Here is a 24,586-nt window from a genome sequence, read left to right as displayed (position 1 = left end):
GATGAACCTGGAGAAGAGTCCCCTAAGCAAGCTGGTCCTGGGGCTCTGTTCACAAACACAAACAGACCCCACAGAGCCCCAGGACAGCAACACAATTAGACCCAACCAAATCATGAGAAAACAAAAAGATAATTACTTGACACATTCGAAAGAATTAACAAAAAAACAGAGTAAACTAGAATGCTATTTGGCCCTAAACAGAGAGTACACAGTGGCAGAATACCTGACCACTGTGACTAACCCAAACTTAAGGAATGCTTTGACTATGTAGAGACTCAGTGAGCATAGCCTTGCTATTGAGAAAGGCCGCTGAATACAGACCTGGCTCTCAAGAGAAGACAGGCTATGTGCACATTGCCCACCCCTCCGCTCCATAGGAAGACCCCACCCCTCCTCTCCACAGGAAGACCCCACCCCTCCCCTCCATAGGAAGACCCTAGGAAGAGCCCACCCCTCCCCTCCATAGGAAGACCCCACCCCTCCCCTCCATCGGAAGACCCTAGGAAGAGCCCACCCCTACCCTCCATAGGAAGACCCCACCCCTCCGCTCCATAGGAAGACCCCAGGAAGACCCCACCCCCCCTCCATAGGAAGACTCCAGGAAGAACCCACCCCTCCGCTCCATAGGAAGACCCCAGGAAGACCCCACCCCTCCCCTCCATAGGAAGACCCCACCCCTCCCCTCCATAAGACCCCACCACTCCGCTCCATAGGAAGACCCCACCCCTCCCCTTCATAGGAAGACCCCAGGAAGACCCCACCCCTCCGCTCCATAGGAAGACCCCAGGAAGACCCCACCCCTCCCCTCCATAGGAAGACCCCAGGAAGACCCACCCCTCCCCTCCATAGGAAGACCCCCACCCCTCCCCTCCATAGGAAGACCCCACCCCTCCCCTCCATAGGAAGACCCCACCCCTCCCCTCCATAGAAGACCCCACCACTCCGCTCCATAGGAAGACCCCACCCCTCCCCTCCATAGGAAGACCCCAGGAAGACCCCACCCCTCCGCTCCATAGGAAGACCCCAGGAAGACCCCACCCCTCCCTCCATAGGAAGACCCCAGGAAGACCCCACCCCCCCCCATAGGAAGACCCCAGGAAGATCCCACCCCTCCGCTCCATAGGAAGACCCCAGGAAGACCCCACCCCTCCCCTCCACAGGAAGACCCCACCCCACCCCTCCCTCCATAGGAAGACCCCACCCCCCCTCCCCTCCATAGGAAGACCCCACCCCTCCCCTCCATAGGAAGACCCCACCCCTCCCCTCCATAGGAAGACCCCACCCCACCCCCCTCCATAGGAAGACCCCACCCCTCCCCTCCATAGGAAGACCCCACCCCTCCCCCCCTCCATAGGAAGACCCCACCCCTCCCCTCCATAGGAAGACCCCACCCCTCCATAGGAAGACCCTCCATAGGAAGACCCCACCCCTCCCCTCCATAGGAAGACCCCACCCCTCCCCTCCATAGGAAGACCCCACCCCTCCCCTCCATAGGAAGACCCCACCCCTCCCATCCATAGGAAGACCCCACCCCTCCCCTCCATAGGAAGACCCCACCCCTCCCCTCCATAGGAAGACCCCACCCCTCCCCTCCATAGGAAGACCCCACCCCTCCCATCCATCGTAGGGGAAACACTTCATACAGTGTCGTTCAGTATTCATACAACAATATTCTCTGTTCTGTATTCACCACAGAGAAAACGCATTGCCACTGGGAAGGTTTGCCATAAATATTTAATTGTAATAAAATCTAAATTTGACTATTTTGTATTGAATGGCTCATAATAACAGCAGAACAGCACAAAGCTGTAATGAGATGTTAATTTATTGTGTAGACTCTGATATATTAGACTTGGGTACTAAGACCCCCTCTGATAGATTAGACTTGGGTACTAAGACCCCCTCTGATAGATTAGACTAGGGTACTAAGACCCCCTCTGATAGATTAGACTAGGGTACTAAGACCCCCTCTGATAGATTAGACTTGGGTACTAAGACCCCCTCTGATAGATTAGACTAGGGTACTAAGACCCCCTCTGATAGATTAGACTAGGGTACTAAGACCCCCTCTGATAGATTAGACTTGGATACTAAAACCCCTCTGATAGATTAGACTTGGGTACTAAGACCCCCTCTGATAGATTAGACTAGGGTCTGATAGATTAGACTTGGGTACTAAGACCCCCTCTGATAGATTAGACTTGGGTACTAAGACCCCTCTGATAGATTAGACTTGGGTACTAAGACCCCCTCTGATAGATTAGACTTGGGTACTAAGACCCCTCTGATAGATTAGACTTGGATACTAAGACCCCTCTGATAGATTAGACTAGGATACTAAGACCCCTCTGATAGATTAGACTTGGATACTAAGACCCCTCTGATAGATTAGACTTGGGTACTAAGACCCCTCTGATAGATTAGACTTGGGTACTAAGACCCCCTCTGATAGATTAGACTTGGGTACTAAGACCCCTCTGATAGATTAGACTTGACCCCTCTGGATACTTGGAAGACCCCTCTGATAGATTAGACTTGGGTACTAAGACCCCCTCTGATAGATTAGACTAGGGTACTAAGACCCCCTCTGATAGATTAGACTAGGGTACTAAGACCCCCTCTGATAGATTAGACTAGGGTACTAAGACCCCCTCTGATAGATTAGACTAGGGTACTAAGACCCCCTCTGATAGATTAGACTAGGGTACTAAGACCCTCTCTGATAGATTAGACTAGGGTACTAAGACATCATCTGATTATTTATATATACAGTTGAAGTCGGAAGTTTACATACACCTTAGCCAAATACATTTAAACTCAGTTTTTCACAATTCCTGATATTTAATCCTAGTAACAATTCCCTGTCTTAGGTCAGTTAGGATCACTACTTTATTTTAAGAATGTGAAATATCAGAATAATAGTAGACAGAATTATTTATTTCAGCTTTTATTTCTTTCGTCACATTCCCAGTAGGCCAGAAGTTAACATACACTCAATTAGTATTTGGTAGCATTGCCTTTAAATTGTTTAACTTGGGTCAAACTTTTCTGGTCTATCTTCCCTTCTTCTCTTCCTCTCTTCCTGTCTTCATCTCTTCCTGTCTTACTCTCTTCCTGTCTTACTCTCTTCCTGTCGTCCTCTCGTCCTGTCTTCCTGTCTTCCTCTCGTCCTGTCTTCCTCTCTTCCTGTCTTCCTCTCTTCCTGTCTTCCTCTCTTCCTGTCTTCCTCTCTTCCTGTCTTTCTGACTTCCTGTCTTCCTGTCTTCCTGTCTTTTTTCTTACCTGTCTGTCTTACTCTCTCCCTGTCTTCTTCTCTGTCTTCTTCTTTCTGCTGATCTGTCTCTGTCTCTTCCTGTCTTACTCTTTTTTTTCTCCCTGTCTTCTTACTCTCTCCCTGTCTTCCTCCTCCTGTCTTTCCTTCATCTCCCCCTCTCCCTGTCTCACCCCTTCTTCTCCCTGTCTCCTTCTCTCCTCTCTTCCTCTCCCCTTCCTCAACCCCCCCTGTCTTCCTGGAGGAGATAGCTCGTTTCTCCTCTCTGGAGCCCCAGGTCAACCTGCTAAAAGAGAAGCTGAAGGCACTGAGGGAGAAGGAGAATGCTCCTGTCTTCTTCGATGCAGACATCACTGACTTCACACAGCATCACCAGCAGGTCCTGGATGAGCTCCAGGCCCGAGAGAGACAGCTGGTGCTGGGTGAGAATATGGAGCAGGACACAAACACAATGCAGGCGTGCACTTACACACAGGAATACAGAAAGGGGTCATGAGGGAAGAGAAAAAGCGCACCACACCTAGTCAACTTCTGATTGTTTGGGGTTAATAGGTGAGGGTTAGGGGTTAATAGGTGAGGGTTAGGGGTTAATAGGTGAGGGTTAGGGGTTAATAGGTGAGGGTTAGGGGTTAACAGGTGAGGGTTAGGGGTTAACAGGTGAGGGTTAGGGGTTAATAGGTGAGGGTTAGGGGTTAATAGGTGAGGGTTAGGGGTTAATAGTGAGGGTTTGGGGTTAATAGGTGAGGGTTAGGGGTTAATAGGTGAGGGTTAGAGGTTAATAGGTGAGGGTTAGGGATTAATAGGTGAGGTTAGGGGATAATAGGTGAGGGTTAGGTGTTAATAGGTGAGGGTTAGGGGTTAATAGGTGAAGGTTAGGGGTTAATATGTGAGGGTTAGGTGTTAATAGGTGAGGTTAGAGGTTAATAGGTGAGGGTTAGAGGTTAATAGGTGAGGGTTAGGGGTTAATAGGTGAGGGTTAGGTGTTAATAGGTGAGGGTTATGGATTAATAGGTTTGGGTTTGGGGGAGGTAAGTGCTGTGGCACGTGTGACAGAGAGAGGAGGATAATATTTTAGAGGGGAGGAGATTATTTTAGAGGAGACATGGAGAGGAGGTTATTTTAGAGTAGAGCGGGAGAGGACAGGAGGAGGAGAGGAGGTTATTTTAGAGGAGAACAGGAGAGGACAGGAGGAGGAGAGGAGGTTATTTTAGAGGAGAACAGGAGAGGAGAGGAGGTTATTTTAGAGTAGAGCGGGATATTTTAGAGGAGGAGGAGAGGAGGTTATTTTAGAGGGAGGGAGGAGGGAGGGAGGTTATTTTAGAGGAGGAGGAGAGGAGGTTATTTTAGAGGAGAACAGGAGAGGACAGGAGGAGGAGAGGAGGTTATTTTAGAGGAGGAGGAGAGGAGGTTATTTTAGAGGAGAACAGGAGAGGACAGGAGAGGAGGATATTTTAGAGAAGAACAGGAGAGGACTGGAGAGGAGAGGAGGAGGACAGGAGAGGAGAGGAGGATATTTTAGAGGAGAAGAGGATGTTTTAGAGGAGAGGAGGATGTTTTAGAGGAGAAGAGGATGTTTTAGAGGAGAGGAGGATGTTTTAGGGGAGAGGAGGATGTTTTAGAGAGGAGGAGGGTATTTTAGAGAAGAATGGAGAGGGAGGATGTTTTAGAGGAGAGGAGGATATTTTAGAGGAGGAGGATGTTTTAGAGAGGATGTTTTAGAGAGAGGTTTAGAGAGGAGGAGGATGTTTTAGAGGGAGAGGAGGAGGGAGGAGGATGTTTTAGAGGGAGGAGGATGTTTTAGAGAGGAGGAGGATGTTTTAGAGAGGAGGAGGATGTTTTAGAGAGGAGGAGGATGTTTTAGAGAGGAGGAGGATGTTTTAGAGAGGAGGAGGATGTTTTAGAGAGGAGGAGGATGTTTTAGAGAGGAGGAGGATGTTTTAGAGAGGAGGAGGATGTTTTAGAGAGGAGGAGGATGTTTTAGAGAGGAGGAGGATGTTTTAGAGAGGAGGAGGTTGTTTTAGAGAGGAGGAGGATGTTTTAGAGAGGAGGAGGATGTTTTAGAGAGGAGGACGCAGAACACAGCAGGACAGTTTGTTCTCATCTCCATATGTAGAGTGGATGTCAGAGAGGAATTGAGGGAGCTGGCTGGTTCTGCTGTGTGTGTGTGTGTGTGTGTGTGTGTGTGTGTGTGTGTGTGTGTGTGTGTGTGTGTGTGTGTGTGTGTGTGTGTGTGTGTGTGTGTGTGTGTGTGTGAGTGTGTGAATGGGCTTATCAGAGAGCAGTAATATGAACACAGAGGGGTAAATTATGGAAAGTGTATTAACAGTACTCACATGGGTCCTCTACTCACAGGAAATAGAAATATGCCTAATGTATGCTCAATTACATTTCAAGTTCAAAGTGTGTCTGTATCAAATCAATTTTTGGTCACATACATGGTTAACAGATGTTAATGTGAGTGTAGCGAAATGCTTATGCTTCTAGTTCCGCTATTGCAGTAATATCTAACAAGTAATCTAACAATTTCACAACAACTACCTTATACACACAGGTGTAAAGGAATGAATAAGAATATGTACATATAAATATATGGATGAGCGATGGCCGCGCAGCATAGGCAAGATGCAGTAGATGGTATAGAGTACAGTATATACATATGAGATGAGTAATGTAGAGTATGTAAACATTATATAAAGTTACATTGTTTAAAGTGACTGGTGATACATTTATTACATCCAATTTTTAATTACTAAAGTGGCCAGAGATTTGAGTCAGTATGTTGGCAGCAGCCACTCAATGTTAGTGATGGCTGTTTAACAGTCTGAGGGCCTTGAGATAGAAGCTGTTTTTCAGTCTCGCGGTCCCAGTTTTGATGCACCTGTACTGACCTCGCCTTCTGGATGTTGTCCTTGATGATCTTTTTGGCCTTCCTGTGACATCGGGTGGTGTAGGTGTCCTGGAGGGCAGGTAGATTGCCCCCGGTGATGCGTTGTGCAGACCTCACTACCCTCTGGAGAGCCTTACGGTTGTGGGCGGAGCAGTTGCCGTACCAGGCGGTGATACAGCCCACAGGATGCTCTCGATTGTGCATCTGTAAAAGTTTGTGAGTGTTTTCAGTGACAAGCCAAATTTCTTCAGCCTCCTGAGGTTGAAAAGGCGCTGTTGCTCCTCTGCTGCTTGCTCCTTCTTCACCACGCTGTCTGTGTGGGTGGACCATTTCAGTTTGTCTGTGATGTGTAACGCAGAGGAACTTAAAACGTTCCATCTTGCCCACTGCGGTCTCGTCGATGTGGATGGGGGGGGGTGATCCCTCTGCTGTGGTCCCTCTGCTGTGATCCCTCTGCTGTGATCCCTCTCCTGAAGTCCACAATCATCTCCTTTGTTTCGTTGACGTTGAGTGTGAGGTTATTTTCCTGACACCACACTCCGAGGGCCCTCACCTCCTCCCTGTAGGCCGTCTAGTCGTTGTTGGTAATCAAGCCTACCACTGTAGTGTCATCTGCAAACTTGATGATTGAGTTGGAGAGGGCTGAGAACGCACCCCAGTGTTGAGGATCAACGGGGTGGAGATGTTGTTTCCTATTCTCACCACCTGGGGACGGCCCGTCAGAAAGTCCAGGACCCAGTTGCACAGGGCGGACGTCTGAGAGTTTGGAGGTAGTATGGAGGCTGTAATCAATGAACAGCATTCTCACATAGGTATTCCTCTTGTCCAGATGGGTTAGGGCAGTGTGCAGTGTGGTTGTGATTGCGTCGTCTGTGGACCTATTGGGGCGGTAAGGAAATTGGAGTGGTGTCAGGTAAGGTGGAGGTGATATGATCCTTGACTAGTCTCTCAAAGCACTTCATGATGACAGAAGTGAGTGCAATGGGGCGGTAGTCATTTAGCTCAGTTACCATAGCTTTCTTTGGAACAGGAACAATGGTGGCCCCCTTGAAGCATGTGGGAACAGCAGACTGGGATAGGGAGCGATTGAATATGTCCGTAAACACACCAGCCACCTGGTCTGCGCTCTGAGGACACGTCTATGGATGCCGTCTGGGCCGGCAGCCTTGCGAGGGTTAACACGTTTAAATGTTTTACTCACATTGGCCGCGGTGAAGGAGAGCCCGCAGCTTTTGGTAGCGGGCAGTGTCAGTGGCACTGTATTGTCCTCAAAGCAAGCCAAGAAATTGTTTAATTTGTCTGGAAGCAAGATGTCTGTCGGTGTCCGTGACGGGGCTGGTTTTCTTTATGTAGTCCGTGATTGTAGATCCTGCCACATACGTCTCGTGTCTGAGCCGTTGAATTGCGACTCTACTTTGACCCTATACTGACGCTTAGCTTGTTTGATTGCCTTGCGGAGAGAATAGCTACACTGTTTGTATTCGGTTATGTTTTCGGTCGGCTTGCCCTGGTTAAAAGCAGTGATTCGCGCTTTCAGTTTTGCACAAATGCTGCCATCAATCCACTGTTTCTGGTTGGGGAAGGTTTTAATAGTCACCGTGGGTACAACATCACCGATGCACTTGCTAATAAACTCACTCACCGAATCAGCATATGCATCAATGTTGTTGTCTGAGGCTATCCGGAACATATCCCAGTCCATGTGATCAGAGGAATCTTGAAGCGTGGAATCCAATTGGTCAGACCAGCGTTGAACAGATCTGAGCATGGGCGTTTCCTGTTTTAGTTTCTGTCTGTAGGCTGGGAGCAACAAAATGGAGTCTTGGTCAGATTTTCCGAAAGGAGGGCGAGGGAGGGCTTTGTATGCGTCGCGTAAGTTAGAGTAGCAACGATCCAGAATGCTGCCAGCCCGGGTCGCGCATTCGATATGCTGATAAAATTTAGGGAGCCTTGTTTTCAGATTGGCTTTGTTAAAACCCCCAGCTACAATAAATGCTGCCTCAGGATATATGGTTTCCAGTTTACATAGAGTCCAGTGAAGTTCTTTCAGGGCGGTCAAGTTGTCTGCCTTTGGGGGATAAACACGGCTGTGATTATAATCAAAGATAATTATTTTGGTAGATAATGCCGTCGGCATTTGAATGTAAGGAATTCTAGGTCAGATGAAAAAAAGGACTTGAGTTCCTGTATGTTGTTATGATCACACCACGTCTCGTTAATCACAAGGCATACACCCCCGCACTTCTTCTTACCAGAGAGATGTTTGTGTCTGTCGGCGCGATGCGCGAAGAAACCGGGGGGCTGTACCGACTCTGATAACGTATCCCCAGTGAGCCATGTTTCCATGAAACAGAGAATGTTACAATCTCTGATGTCCCTCTGGAAAGCAACCCTTGCTCGAATTTCGTCTACCTTGTTGTCAAGAGACTGGATATTGGCGAGTAGTAAACTCGGGAGCAGTGAGCGATGTGCCCGTCTACGGAGCCTGACCAGGAGGCCGCTACGTCTGCCCTTTCTGCGGCACCGTTGTTTTGGGTCGCCTACTGGGATCCGATCCATTGTCCTGGGTGTTAATCCGAACAGAGGATCTGCTTCGGGAAAGTCGTATTCCTGGTCGTAATGTTGTTAATGTTGTTAAGTTGACGTTGCTCTTATATCCAATAGTTCTTCCCGGCTGTATGTAATAAAACTTCAGATTTCCTGGGGCAACAATGTAAGAAATAATACTTTTAAAAAACTAAATACTGCAGAGTTTCCTAAGAACGCGAAGCGAGGCGACCATCTCTGTCGGCGCCATCTTGTTATGTGTGTGTGTGTGTGTGTGTGCTTCGGGGGGTGCAAAAGCAGTTGGAGAGGAGTGTGCGTGTGCCAGTGTGTGTTGTGTGCAAGTGTGAGTGTATTTCAGTATTTTGGTAAGTGGCAGGTTGTGTGGTACACCTATCATCAAGGAACATTTCAGTGTTTGCCCCTATAGGGAACAGTGATTGTGATGACAGCTACTATGTTCTCCTTTCACTACCTCACTGCAGCTCAACCATCCTCACCTCACACACACAAACACACACATTCTCTCTCATGTTCACTTGCGGAGCGAATGGAATGAATGGAATGGTATAAATCACCTGGAAACCATGGAAACCATGTGTCTGATGTATTTGATACCGTTCCACTGATTCCACTCCAGTCATTACCACGAACCCATCCTTCCCAATTAAGGTGCCACCAACCTCCTGTGTCTCCCTGGCCAGGAGTCCTGATAATTACTTTGGTCACTAAAGCGTTCACATAAAGTAGAATAACGATTCCACCACTTCCCCTTTAGCGTTCTCCATTTCCATACATGGCTGCCCCCCCGACAAACAAACAGGAAATACAAACAAAACATTAACATACTGTACATACAGACCTACCTGTGGACCAGCAGTTAATTAGCTAACGATGCAGAGTGGACTGAGACAGGAACAGAGACAGACTAGATACAGAGAGCAAGACAGAGCCTGCTGCTCTATTAAAATACCTGTCTCGACAGGGAGAGGGTCATGTAGAGTGGACAGACCCCCAGACAGGGAGAGGATCATGTAGAGTGGACAGACCCCCAGACAGGGAGAGGATCATGTAGAGTGGACAGACCCCCAGACAGGGAGAGGATCATGTAGAGTGGACAGACCCCCAGACAGGGAGAGGATCATGTAGAGTGGACAGACCCCCAGACAGGGAGAGGATCATGTAGAGTGGACAGACCCCCAGACAGGGAGAGGATCATGTAGAGTGGACAGACCCCAGACAGGGAGAGGATCATGTAGAGTGGACAGACCCCCAGACAGGGAGAGGGTCATGTAGAGTGGACAGACCCCCAGACAGGGAGAGGATCATGTAGAGTGGACAGACCCCCAGACAGGGAGAGGATCATGTAGAGTGGACAGACCCCCAGACAGGGAGAGGATCATGTAGAGTGGACAGACCCCCAGACAGGGAGAGGATCATGTAGAGTGGACAGACCCCCAGACAGGGAGAGGATCATGTAGAGTGGACAGACCCCCAGACAGGGAGAGGATCATGTAGAGTGGACAGACCCCCAGACAGGGAGAGGATCATGTAGAGTGGACAGACCCCCAGACAGGGAGAGGATCATGTAGAGTGGACAGACCCCCAGACAGGGAGAGGATCATGTAGAGTGGACAGACCCCCAGACAGGGAGAGGATCATGTAGAGTGGACAGACCCCCAGACAGGGAGAGGATCATGTAGAGTGGACAGACCCCCAGACAGGGAGAGGATCATGTAGAGTGGACAGACCCCCAGACAGGGAGAGGATCATGTAGAGTGGACAGACCCCCAGACAGGGAGAGGATCATGTAGAGTGGACAGACCCCCAGACAGGGAGAGGATCATGTAGAGTGGACAGACCCCCAGACAGGGAGAGGATCATGTAGAGTGGACAGACCCCCAGACAGGGAGAGGATCATGTAGAGTGGACAGACCCCCAGACAGGGAGAGGATCATGTAGAGTGGACAGACCCCCAGACAGGGAGAGGATCATGTAGAGTGGACAGACCCCCAGACAGGGAGAGGATCATGTAGAGTGGACAGACCCCCAGACAGGGAGAGGATCATGTAGAGTGGACAGACCCCCAGACAGGGAGAGGATCATGTAGAGTGGACAGACCCCCAGACAGGGAGAGGATCATGTAGAGTGGACAGACCCCCAGACAGGGAGAGGATCATGTAGAGTGGACAGACCCCCAGACAGGGAGAGGATCATGTAGAGTGGACAGACCCCCAGACAGGGAGAGGATCATGTAGAGTGGACAGACCCCCAGACAGGGAGAGGATCATGTAGAGTGGACAGACCCCCAGACAGGGAGAGGATCATGTAGAGTGGACAGACCCCCAGACAGGGAGAGGATAATGTAGAGTGGACAGACCCCAGACAGTCAGACGTAGAGGATAATCCAGTGCGGGCAGACAGGGGGAGGATAATGCAGTGTGGACAGACCCCAGACAGTCAGACGTAGAGGATAATGCAGTGTGGACAGACCCAGACAGTAAGATAGAAAAGGATAATGCAGTGTGGACAGACCCCCAGACAGGTAGACAGAAAAGGATAATGCAGTGTGGACATACCCCCAGACAGGCAGATAGAAAAGGATAATGCAGTGTGGACAGACCCCCAGACAGGTAGACAGAAAAGGATCATGCAGGGTGGGCAGACCCCCAGACAGGGAGAGGATAATGTAGAGTGGACAGACCCCCAGACAGGGAGAGGATAATGTAGAGTGGACAGACCCCCATACATGGAGAGGATAATGTAGAGTGGACAGACCCTCATACAGGGAGAGGATAATGCAGGGTGGACATACCCCCAGACAGTCAGACAGAGAGGATAATGCATGGTGGGCAGACCCCCAGACAGGGAGAGGATAATATAGAGTGGGCAGACCCACAGACATGGAGAGGATAATGCAGAGTGGACAGACCCCCAGAGTGTCAGACGTAGAGGATAATGCAGTGTGGGCAGACATGGAGAGGATAATGCAGTGTGGACAGACCCCAGACAGGTGGAGGATAATATAATGTGGGCAGACAGTCAGACAGGGAGAGGGTAATATAGATTTGGCAGGCAGTCAGACAGGGAGAGGGTAATATAGATTTGGCAGACAGTCAGACAACAGACCAGAAGGGCTGTGAGTATATAGTATATTATAGTGAAGTGACAGAGTATATAGTATATTATAGTGAAGTGGTAGAGTCTATAGTATATTATAGTGAAGTGGTAGAGTCTGACAGCAGGCCAGAAGGGCTGTGAGTATATAGTATATTATAGTGAAGTGGTAGTGTCTGACAGCAGGCCAGAAGGGCTGTGAGTATATAGTATATCATAGTGAAGTGGTAGAGTATATAGTATATTATAGTGAAGTGGTAGAGTATATAGTATACCATAGTGAAGTGGTAGAGTATATAGTATATTATAGTGAAGTGGTAGAGTCTGACAGCAGGCCAGAAGGGCTGTGAGTATATAGTATATCATAGTGAAGTGGTAGAGTATATAGTATATTATAGTGAAGTGGTAGAGTATATAGTATACCATAGTGAAGTGGTAGAGTATATAGTATATTATAGTGAAGTGGTAGAGTATATAGTATATTATAGTGAAGTGGTAGAGTATATAGTATACCATAGTGAAGTGGTAGAGTATATAGTATATCATAGTGAAGTGGTAGAGTATATAGTATATTATAGTGAAGTGGTAGAGTATATAGTATATTATAGTGAAGTGGTAGAGTATATAGTATATTATAGTGAAGTGGTAGAGTATATAGTATATTATAGTGAAGTGGTAGAGTATATAGTATATTATAGTGAAGTGGTAGAGTATATAGTATATTATAGTGAAGTGGTAGAGTATATAGTATACCATAGTGAAGTGGTAGAGTATATAGTATATTATAGTGAAGTGGTAGAGTATATAGTATATTATAGTGAAGTAGTAGAGTATATAGTATACCATAGTGAAGTGGTAGAGTCTGACAGCAGGTTCCATCCCCTAACCATTATTGTATCTCTCCCTCCAGTTCAGGAGAGCCTTCCTCCAGTACTCTATAAGGAGACAGTATTTACTCTGTTGGCCTGGTTACAGCAGTGTGAGGCGAGGCTAGCCATCCCCTCTACAGCCGTCACTGAATACCCTACCATGGAGGGGAGACTGAAGGATGTCAAGGTACTGAACCGCTCTGGATGTCTGGTTGGCTGTGTGTCTGGCTGACTGGTTGGGTGTGTATCTGGCTGACTGGTTGGCTGTGTGTCTGGCTGACTGGTTGGCTGTGTGTCTGGTCTGGCTGGCTGACTGGTTGGCTGTGTGTCTGGCTGACTGGTTGGCTGTGTGTCTGGCTGACTGGTGTGGCTGTGTGTCTGGCTGACTGGTTGGCTGTGTGTCTGGCTGACTGGTTGGCTGTGTGTCTGGCTGACTGGTTGGGTGTGTGTCTGGCTGACTGGTTGGCTGTGTGTCTGGCTGACTGGTTGGCTGTGTGTCTGGCTGACTGGTTGGCTGTGTCTGGCTGACTGGTTGGGTGTGTGTCTGGCTGACTGGTTGGCTGTGTGTCTGGCTGACTGGTTGGCTGTGTGTGTCTGGCTGACTGGTTGGCTGTGTGGTCTGGCTGGCTGACTGGTTGGCTGTGTCTGGCTGACTGGTTGGCTGTGTGTCTGGCTGACTGGTTGGCTGTGTGTCTGGCTGACTGGTTGGCTGTGTGTCTGGCTGACTGGTTGGGTGTGTGGCTGACTGGTTGGCTGACTGGTTGGGTGTCTGGCTGTCTGGCTGACTGGTTGGCTGTGTGTCTGGATGACTGGTTGGCTGTGTGTCTGGATGACTGGTTGGGTGTGTGTCTGGCTGACTGGTTGGGTGTGTGTCTGGCTGACTGGTTGGCTGTGTGTCTGGCTGACTGGTTGGCTGTGTGTCTGGCTGACTGGTTGGCTGTGTGTCTGGCTGACTGGTTGGCTGTGTGTCTGGCTGACTGGTTGGCTGTGTGTCTGGCTGACTGGTTGGCTGTGTGTCTGGCTGACTGGTTGGCTGTGTGTCTGGATGACTGGTTGGCTGTGTGTCTGGATGACTGGTTGGGTGTGTGTCTGGCTGACTGGTTGGCTGTGTGTCTGGCTGACTGGTTGGCTGTGTGTCTGGCTGACTGGTTGGGTGTGTGTCTGGCTGACTGGTTGGCTGTGTGTCTGGGCTGACTGGTTGGCTGTGTGTCTGGATGACTGGTTGGGTGTGTGTCTGGCTGACTGGTTGGACTGTTGTGTCTGGCTGACTGGTTGGCTGTGTGGCTGACTGGCTGACTGGTTGGCTGGATGAGTGTCTGGCTGACTGGTTGGGTGTGTGTCTGGCTGACTGGTTGGCTGTGTGTCTGGCTGACTGGTTGGGTGTGTGTCTGGCTGACTGGTTGGGTGTGTGTCTGGCTGACTGGTTGGCTGTGTGTCTGGCTGACTGGTTGGGTGTGTGTCTGGCTGACTGGTTGGGTGTGTGTCTGGCTGACTGGTTGGGTGTGTGTCTGGCTGACTGGTTGGCTGTGTGTCTGGCTGACTGGTTGGGTGTGTGTCTGGCTGACTGGTTGGGTGTGTGTCTGGCTGACTGGTTGGGTGTGTGTCTGGCTGACTGGTTGGCTGTGTGTCTGGCTGACTGGTTGGCGGTGTGTCTGGCTGACTGGTTGGGTGTGTGTCTGGCTGACTGGTTGGCTGTGTGTCTGGCTGACTGGTTGGGTGTGTGTCTGTCTGTTTTATTATGAGGATTCTGCCACAAAACACCCGTAACAATTTCTGCTTTCACACTGTTAATGCAACCTAGTCGAACAGCCCGCGTACTGAATCAACGTATTAACAGTCAAGACAAGAGCAGAAACAAGAGGCTGCTTCACACGATGATCTAGTTCAGTGAAAGTGCAGTAACCCTTGATGTGGAGATGCCAGCAGGGCTGCCAGGATAAATAGTTGTTCTCTCTACTGCTTTACATTCAGAGAGCACTAACAGAGCAGAGCAGCGCCTCACTGCAATTATGAGAAATGGAGAAATGTTATTGACGACAGAGGAAAACCCAGAGGATCAAATCAGTGTGTTTTTCCATCTCTCTATCTATGGATGTGCCAGGGTTACTGCCACACAGCACGGACTAAAGCTGTGTCCCAAATGGCACCCTGTTCCCTATGTAATTGCACTACTTTTGACCAGATGTAGGCTCTGGTCAAAATTAGTGCACTTCATAAGGATTAGGGTTCCACTTGGGACACACTGAAGACTCATTTCACCTTGTTATTGTGACAAAATGAATCACCCCGTAAAAACACTAAGACTTTTTATGGCCTTGTTGTTGTTGTTTTTATTAAGTTCTGGTGCTAAATGGATGTTCTCTGAGACTTTAAATCCAAGGTCAGATCAGTTTAACCTGAGATACAGTGGCTTGCGCAGTGGTTCACCCCCCTTGTATTTTGTTGCCTTACAACCTGGAATTAAAATTGATTTCTTGGGGGGGTTTGTATCATTTGATTTACACAACATCTCGACCACTTTGAAGATGCAAAATATTTTTTTATTGTGAAACAAACAAGAGAAAATACAAATAAAACAGAAAACTTGAGCATGTATAACTATTCAGCAATTACAACTGCAAGTCTCTTGGGGTGTTTCCCCTTAAACCACTCGAGTGTTGCTTTAGCAGTATGCTTAGGGTCATTGTCCTGCTGGAAGGTGAACCTCCGTCCCAGTCTCAAATCTCTGGAAGACTGAAACAGGTTTCCCTCAAGAATTTCCCTGTATTTAGCGCCATCCATCATTCCTTCAATACTGACCAGTTTCCCAGTCCCTGCTGATGAAAGACATCCCCACAGCATGATGCTGCCACCACCATGCTTCACTGTGGGGATGGTATTCTCGGGGTGATGGGAGGTGTTGGGTTTGCGCCAGACATAGCATTTTCCTTGATGGTCAAAAAGCTCAATTTTAGTCTCATCTGAGTACCTTCTTCCATATGTTTGGGGAGTCTCCCACATGCCTTCTGGCGAACACCAAACATGTTTGCTTATTTTTTTCTGGCCACTCTTCCATAAAATCCAGCTCTGTGGAGTGTATGGCTTAAAATGGTCCTATGGACAGATACTCCAATCTCCGCTGTGGAGCTTTTCAGCTCCTTCAGGGTTATCTTTGGTCTCTTTGTTGCCTCTCTGACTAATGCCCTCCTTGCCTGGTCCATGAGTTTTGGTGGGCAGCCCTCTCTTGGCAGGTTTGTTGTGGTGCCATATTCTTTCAATTTTTTAATAATGGATTTAATGGTGCCCAGTGGGATGTTCAAAGTTTCTGATATTTTTTTATAACCCAACCCTGATCTGTTTTTCTCCACAACTTTGTCCCTGACCTGTTTGGAGAGCTCCTTAGTGTTTATGGTGCCGCTTGCTTACTGGTGTTGCAGACTCTGGGGCCTTTCAGAACAGGTGTATATATACTGAGATCATGTGACAGATCATGTGACAATTAGATTGCACACAGGTGGACTTGAACTAATTATGTGGCTTCTGAAGGTAATTGGTTGCACCAGATCTTATTTAGGGGCTTCATAGCAAAGGGGGTGAATACATATGCACGCACCACTTTTACGTTTTTTATATTTTTGAATTTTTTCGAAACAAGTAACTTTTTTCACCAATTTGGACTATTTTGTGTATGTCCGTTACATGAAATCCAAATAAAAATCTATTTAAATTACAGATTGTAATGCAACAAAATAGGGAAAATGCCAGGGGGGATGAATACTTTTGCAAGGCACTGTAGGTACAGTAGGATGTTCTACCTCACAGGGCATCAGGGTTGAATCATTGTTAGGATGTTCTTCCTCACAAGGCAGCAGGATGGAATCTTAGTTAGGATGTTCTATCTCACAGGGCAGCAGGATGGAATCTTAGTTAGGATGTTTTCCTCACAGGGCAGCAGGGTGGAATCTTAGTTAGGATGTTCTATCTCACAGGGCAGCAGGATGGAATCTTAGTTAGGATGTTCTACCTCACAAGGGCAGCAGGATGGAATCTTAGTTAGGATGTTTTCCTCACAGGGCAGCAGGATGGAATCTTAGTTAGGATGTTTTCCTCACAGGGCAGCAGGGTGGAATCTTAGTTAGGATGTTCTACCTCACAGGGCAGCAGGGTGGAATCTTAGTTAGGATGTTCTTCCTCACAGGGCAGCAGGGTGGAATCTTAGTTAGGATGTTCTACCTCACAGGGCAGCAGGATGGAATCTTAAGGTAGGATGTTCTACCTCACAGGGCAGCAGGGTGGAATCTTAGTTAGGATGTTCTACCTCACAGGGCAGCAGGATGGAATCTTAGTTAGGATGTTCTTCCTCACAGGGCAGCAGGGTGGAATCTTAGTTAGGATGTTCTACCTCACAGGGCAGCAGGATGGAATCTTAGTTAGGATGTTCTTCCTCACAGGGCAGCAGGGTGGAATCTGAGTTAGGATGTTCTACCTCACAGGGCAGCAGGGTGGAATCTTAGTTAGGATGTTCTACCTCACAGGGCAGCAGGATGGAATCTTCTCCCTCCTCAGTGCTATCTAGGGGTAGTCAGTAGAACATCTCTGCATAGTAATTTGCTAAAATATTATCGTTACGATACATGTTTTCTAAGCTTGTCCTCCGTTACTGTTATTGGATATTATAATAAACATAATATCAATATGTCTCATTACGATGGATATAAAGGCGTTCACACCAATACTAAACAAGTTGATCCCTCCCCAGAGAGAATGTCTATAGGCCCATACGTTGATGTCTCTGTCTGCTTCTAGACATCTTTTTAAACTCCACGTCTTAACCACACAGACCCAGAGCCGCTACCTACCACCACTGGCAATGATGACTGTCAGAAACCTGGAGATGAACACCTGTCTCTTCTCTCTGTCCTGTGACCCTCCTGGAGACATTTACCCTGAGGCCGTTATATCTCATAGCGTCATTAGGGAGCCCTAGTATTGACCCGACAGGATGGAGAGGGAGGGAGGGGATACTGCCCCTTATTGGCTAAACAGTCAAACTAATGTTGTGTGTGTTTTGTTTGATCATTGATTGTTTTCACATCATCACACATAGTATGAATAATAATGTTATCTAGTGTTTGTTAGTTAAAGGGTAAATCCACTCAAGTTGTCATGATTTTCTAGATTCCCAGACAGTTCTAACGTACATATTTTGATTATTCATCTGTCTTCATCAGCCTCCGGCTACCATTAACCTGGTAACCTGGTAGCCCATTAACCTGGTAACCTGGTAGCCCATTAACCTGGTAACCTGGTAGCCCATTAACCTGGTAACCTGGTAGCCCATTAACCTGGTAACCTGGTAGCCCATTAACCTGGTAACCTGGTAGCCCATTAACCTGGTAACCTGGTAGCCCATTAACCTGGTAACTTGGTAGCCCATTAACCTGGTAACCTGGTAGCCCATTAACCTGGTAACCTGGTAGCCCATTAACCTGGTAGCCCATTTACCTGGTAGCCTGGTAGCCCATTAACCTGGTAACCTGGTAACCTGGTAGCCCATTAACCTGGTAACCTGGTAACCTGGTAGCCCATTAACCTGGTAACCTGGTAACCTGGTAGCCCATTAACCTGGTAACCTGGTAGCCCATTAACCTGGTAGCCCATGAACCTGGTAACCTGGTAACCCGGTAACCTGGTAGCCCATTAACCTGGTAGCCCATTAACCTGGTAACCTGGTAGCCCATTAACCTAGTAGCCAACACTGAACTTTCTGTGCTCTATAAAGTCCTTAATAAAAAAGTCCCATATCTACAAATGACCGATAGGCCCTTCTCCCTAGACAGAGAGGGCAAAGGAGCTAGGGGTCACCAGTCCCTTCTCCCTAGACAGAGAGGGCAGAGGGGCTAGGGGTCACCAGTCCCTTCTCCCTAGACAGAGAGGGCAGAGGAGCTAGGGGTCACCAGTCCCTTCTCCCTAGACAGAGAGGGCAAATGAGCTAGGGGTCACCAGTCCCTTCTCCCTATACAGAGAGGGCAAAGGGGCTAGGGGTCACCAGGCCTGCTCTAGACAGAGAGGGCAGAGGAGCTAGGGGTCACCAGTCCCTTCTCCCTAGACAGAGAGGGCAGAGGGGCTAGGGGTCACCAGTCCCTTCTCCCTAGACAGAGAGGGCAGAGGGGCTAGGGGTCCAATTTGGACTTCAGATATAGTCCTCGAAGCTACTCTTCAGCTGCCTCTGGTTTGCATGAACCTCCATGGACCAAAAATGAAAGAAAAAAAACACGGGGGATTTGTTTCTTTGACCCCCCCCAATAAAACTAATATATTCATCTTCCCGTCAGTGCCCCCCCAATAAAAATATATTCATCTTCCCGTCAATAAAACTATATATTCATCTTCCCGTCAGTGCCCCCCCCAATAAAACTAATATATTCATCTTCCCGTCAGTGCCCCCCCCCAATAAAACTAATATATTCATCTTCCCGTCAGTGCCCCCAATAAAACTAATATATTCATCTTCCCGTCAGTGCCCCCCAATAAAACTAATATATTCATCTTCCCGTCAATAAAAAACTAATATATTCATCTTCCCGTCAGTGCCCCCCCATCTTCCCGTCAGTGCCCCCAATAAAACTAATATATTCATCTTCCCGTAAAAAACTAATATATTCATCTTCCCGTCAATAAAACTAATATATTCATCTTCCCGTCAGTGCCCCCCTAATATATTCAATAAAAACTAATATATTCATCTTCCCGCCCCCCAATAAAACTAATATATTCATCTTCCCGTCAGTGCCCCCAATAAAACTAATATATTCATCTTCCCGTCAAATAAAACTAATATATTCATCTTCCCCCCCCAATAAAACAAATAAAACTAATATATTCATCTTCCCGTCAGTGCCCCCCCCAATAAAACTAATATATTCATCTTCCCGTCAGTGCCCCCAATAAAACTAATATATTCATCTTCCCGCCCCCCCAATAAAACTAATATATTCATCTTCCCGTCAGTGCCCCCAATAAAACTAATATATTCATCTTCCCGTCAGTGCCCCCCCCCCAATAAAAAACTAATATATTAATCTTCCAGTGCCCCCAATAAAACTAATATATTCATCTTCCCGTCAGTGCCCCCAATAAAACTAATATATTCATCTTCCCGTCAGTGCCCCCCCCCCAATAAAACAAATATATTCATCTTCCTGTCAGTGCCCCCTCTGGGTGGCTAGCGTCCATGGAATTAAATTAACTATCCTGCTAAAAAGTCCTCATATGGCCAAATCATAACTAATATTTTTGCTTAATCATACATTGATATCAATAAGAGACTTCAGTGAAATTGTGAAAGTTGGGATTCACCCTGTATTGAGTACAACCATCTCCATGTCCTTCCTCACAGGTAATGCAGGTTGCGCTTGCAGAGCACCAGAGTGAGGTGGACTACCTGACGTCTACAGTGGACCAGGTTTTTCAGAAGGCCCCTCCTGAGATCAGTCACAAGTACAGGACAGAGATGGACAGCATCATGACTCGCTGGAGACGCCTGTCCTCAACGCTGGGGGAACAGGCGACCAAGATAACAGAGCTTATGGCTAAATTACTGCAGTTCCAGGTACTGTGGGGGTTGTAGGGGGGTGGGGGTGTGCTGCGAGAGAGAGGGAGAGAGGGAGCGAGAGAGAGTAGAAAAAGAGCGAAATAGAGGGAGAGAGTAGAACAAGGGAGAGGGTGAGTGAGATAGAGAGGGAAAGGAAGAGAGGGTGGGAGAGAGGGAGACAGAGATGAAGAGATAGAGACAGAGATGAGGAGATAGATAGATGTTAATTTTTATTGTTTATTTCACTTTATATATTATCTACCTCACTTGCTTTGGCAATGTTAACACATGTTTCCCATGCCAATAAAGCCCTTGAATTGAATTGAATTGATAGAGACAGAGATGAGGAGATAGAGACAGAGATGAGGAGATAGAGACAGAGATGAAGAGATAGAGACAGAGATGAAGAGATAGAGACAGAGATGAAGAGATAGAGACAGAGATGAAGAGATAGAGACAGAGATGAAGAGATAGAGACAGAGATGAAGAGATAGAGACAGAGATGAGGAGATAGAGACAGAGATGAGGAGATAGAGACAGAGATGAGGAGATAGAGACAGAGATGAAGAGATAGAGACAGAGATGAAGAGATAGAGACCCAACCAAATCATGAGAAAACAAAAAGATAATTACTTGACACATTGGAAAGAATTAACAAAACAACAGAGCAAACTAGAATGCTATTTGGCCCTACACAGAGAGTACACAGTGGCAGAATACCTGACCACTGTGACTGACCCAAAATTAAGGAAAGCTTTGACTATGTACAGACTCAGTGAGCATAGCCTTGCTATTGAGAAAGGCCGCCGTAGGCAGACATGGCTCTCAAGAGAAGACAGGCTATGTGCTCACTGCCCACAAAATGAGGTGGAAACTGAGCTGCACTTCCTAACCTCCTGCCCAATGTATGACCATATTAGAGAGACATATTTCCCTCAGATTACACAGATCCACAAAGAATTCGAAAACAAATCCAATTTTGAAAAACTCCCATATCTATTGGGTGAAATTCCACAGTGTGCCATCACAGCAGCAAGATTTGTGACCTGTTGCCACGAGAAAAGGGCAACCAGTGAAGAACAAACACCATTGTAAATACAACCCATATTTATGCTTATTTATTTTATCTTGTGTCCTTTAACCATTTGTACATTGTTAAAACACTGTATATATATATATAATATAATATATAATATTTGTAATGTCTTTACTGTTTTGAAACTTCTGTATGTGTAATGTTTACTGTTAATTTTTGTTGTTTTTCACTTTATATATTCACTTTGTATGTTGTCTACCTCACTTGCTTTGGCAATGTTAACACATGTTTCCCATGCCAATAAAGCCCTTGAATTGAATTGAATTGAATTGACAGAGATGAAGAGATAGACAGATAGATACCGAGATGAAGAGATAGAGACAGAGATGAAGAGATAGAGACAGAGATGAAGAGATAGAGACAGAGATAGATACAGAGATGAAGATATAGAGACAGAGACAGCGATAGAGACAGAGATAGAGAAGGAGACAGAGATGAAGAGATAGAGACAGAGACAGAGATAGAGACAGAGACATAGATATAGAGAACGGTGATGAAGAGATAGAGACAGCGATGAAGAGATGGAGACAGAGATAGAGATGAATAGATAGAGACAGAGATGGAGACAGAGATAGAGATAGAGACAGAGATGAAGAGATGGAGACAGAGATGAAGAGATAGAGACAGAGATGAAGAGATAGAGACAGAGATAGAGACAGAGATGAAGAGATAGAGACAGAGATGAAGAGATAGAGACAGAGATGAAGAGATAGAGACAGAGATGAAGAGATAGAGACAGAGATGAAGAGATAGAGACAGAGATAGAGATGAAGAGATAGAGACAGAGATGAAGAGATAGAGACAGAGATGAAGAGATAGAGATAGAGACAGAGATGAAGAGATAGAGACAGAGATGAAGAGATAGAGATGAAGAGATAGAGATAGAGACAGAGATGAAGAGATAGAGACAGAGACAGAGATAGAGACAGAGATAGAGATAGAGATAGAGACAGAGATGAAGAGATAGAGACAGAGATAGAGATAGAGACAGAGATGAAGAGATAGAGACAGAGATAGAGATAGATCTGTGAGTGAGTGTACCATATGTTCCTGTGTAAATGATGTGGTCTTTGCTGTCAGTGTCTGCATAATAATGTGAAGACACAGAGGAAGTGGATGGGTGACGCTGACATGTTTCTAATTTTGTTTGCGTGTGTGGCTATAAATGACTCTAAGCACATTGTCAGTTCTGTGCTGTCTGTCAACCTGTCTGTGTCTCTCAGAATGACGTGAAGACTCTGAGGAAGTGGATGGCTGATGTTGATGTGTTCCTGAATGAGGAGTGGCCAGCGCTGGGGGACTCAGAGGCCCTGCAGAAACAGCTGGAGCAGTGCACTGTAAGACCTGGCAACCTTCTTTCACCTTCTCTTACCTGGCAACCTGTCATTCACCTTCTCTCCCCTGGCAACCTGTCATTCACCTTCTCTCCCCTGGCAACCTGTCATTCACCTTCTCTCCCCTGGCAACCTGTCATTCACCTTCTCTCACCTGGCAACCTGTCATTCACCTTCTCTCCCCTGGCAACCTGTCATTCACCTCCTTTCCCTGGCAACCTGTCATTCACCTTCTCTCACCTGGCAACCTGTCATTCACCTTCTCCCCTGGCAACCTGTCACCTGGCAACCTGTCATTCACCTTCTCTCCCTGGCAACCTGTCATTCACCTTCTCTCACCTGTCATTCACCTCACCTGGCAACCCTGGCAACCTGTCATTCACCTTCTTTCCCTGGCAACCTGTCATTCACCTTCTTTCCCCTGGCAACCTGTCATTCACCTTCTCTCCCCTGGCAACCTGTCATTCACCTTCTCTTTCCCTGGCAACCTGTCATTCACCTTCTTTCCCTGGCAACCTGTCATTCACCTTCTCTCCCCTGGCAACCTGTCATTCACCTTCTCTCCCTGGCAACCTGTCATTCACCTTCTCTCACCTGGCAACCTGTCATTCACCTTCTCTCCCCTGGCAACCTGTCATTCACCTTCTTTCCCCTGGCAACCTGTCATTCACCTTCTCTCCCCTGGCAACCTGTCATTCACCTTCTTTTCCCTGGCAACCTGTCATTCACCTTCTCTCAACCTGTCATTCACCTTCTCTTACCTGGCAACCTGTCATTCACCTTCTCTCCCTGGCAACCTGTCATTCACCTTCTCTTACCTGCAACCTGTCATTCACCTTCTCTCCCCTGGCAACCTGTCATTCACCTTCTCTTCACCTGGCAACCTGTCATTCACCTTCTCTCCCCTGGCAACCTTCTTTCACCTTCTCTTACCTGGCAACCTGTCATTCACCTTCTCTCCCTGGCAACCTGTCATTCACCTTCTCCCTGGCAACCTGTCATTCACCTTCTCTTACCTGGCAACCTGTCATTCACCTTCTCTCCCCTGGCAACCTTCTTTCACCTTCTCTTACCTGGCAACCTGTCATTCACCTTCTCTCACCTGGCAACCTGTCATTCACCTTCTCTCACCTGGCAACCTGTCATTCACCTTCTCTCCCCTGGCAACCTGTCATTCACCTTCTCCCCTGGCACCTGTCATTCACCTTCTCTCCCTGGCAACCTGTCATTCACCTTCTCTCACCTGGCAACCTGTCATTCACCTTCTCTCCCTGGCAACCTGTCATTCACCTTCTTTCCCCTGGCAACCTGTCATTCACCTTCTCTCACCTGGCAACCTGTCATTCACCTTCTCTCACCTGGCAACCTGTCATTCACCTTCTCTCCCTGGCAACCTGTCATTCACCTTCTCTGGCAACCTGTCTGGCAACCTGTCATTCACCTTCTCTCCCCTGGCACCTGGCAACCTGTCATTCACCTTCTTTACCCATCTCTGGCAACCTGTCATTCACCTTCTCTCCCCTGGCAACCTGTCATTCACCTTCTCTCCCTGGCAACCTGTCATTCACCTTCTCTCCCCCTGGCAACCTGTCATTCACCTTCTCTCTCAACACCTGGCAACCTGTCATTCACCTTCTCTCACCTGGCAACATGTCATTCACCTTCTTTCCCCTGGCAACCTGTCATTCACCTTCTCTCCCCTGGCAACCTGTCATTCACCTTCTCTCCCCTCACCTGCAACATGTCATTCACCTTCTTTTGTCCCCTGGCAACCATTCACCTTCTCTTACCTCATTCACCTTCTCTTACCTGGCAACCTTCTTTCACCTTCTCTTACCTGGCAACCTGTCATTCACCTTCTCTCACCTGGCAACCTGTCATTCACCTTCTCTCAC

At 47.5% G+C, this 24,586-nt stretch overlaps 1 protein-coding gene across 4 annotated transcripts in view; it reads left to right on the top strand.

The window, feature by feature from the left end:
- Window positions 1-3,565: 3,565 nt before the first annotated feature.
- The window catches only part of dmd (dystrophin), a 175,162-nt gene continuing 154,141 nt past the window's right edge, over window positions 3,566-24,586 (top strand). For all 4 annotated transcript variants that reach the window (XM_042317889.1, XM_042317888.1, XM_042317890.1 and 1 more), the window contains exons 1-4: window positions 3,566-3,693; window positions 12,730-12,875; window positions 20,067-20,279; window positions 22,581-22,694. In XM_042317889.1, the coding sequence (XP_042173823.1) occupies window positions 12,849-12,875; window positions 20,067-20,279; window positions 22,581-22,694 (354 nt within the window). In that variant the 5' untranslated portion in view covers window positions 3,566-3,693; window positions 12,730-12,848. The remainder of the gene's footprint in view (window positions 3,694-12,729; window positions 12,876-20,066; window positions 20,280-22,580; window positions 22,695-24,586) is intronic.

The sequence above is a fragment of the Oncorhynchus tshawytscha genome, unplaced genomic scaffold, assembly GCF_018296145.1.
Source record: "Oncorhynchus tshawytscha isolate Ot180627B unplaced genomic scaffold, Otsh_v2.0 Un_scaffold_2906_pilon_pilon, whole genome shotgun sequence".
Lineage (NCBI taxonomy): Eukaryota > Metazoa > Chordata > Actinopteri > Salmoniformes > Salmonidae > Oncorhynchus > Oncorhynchus tshawytscha.
Note: the sequence above shows the minus strand (reverse complement) of the source record. Positions and strands in the feature narration are given on the sequence as shown.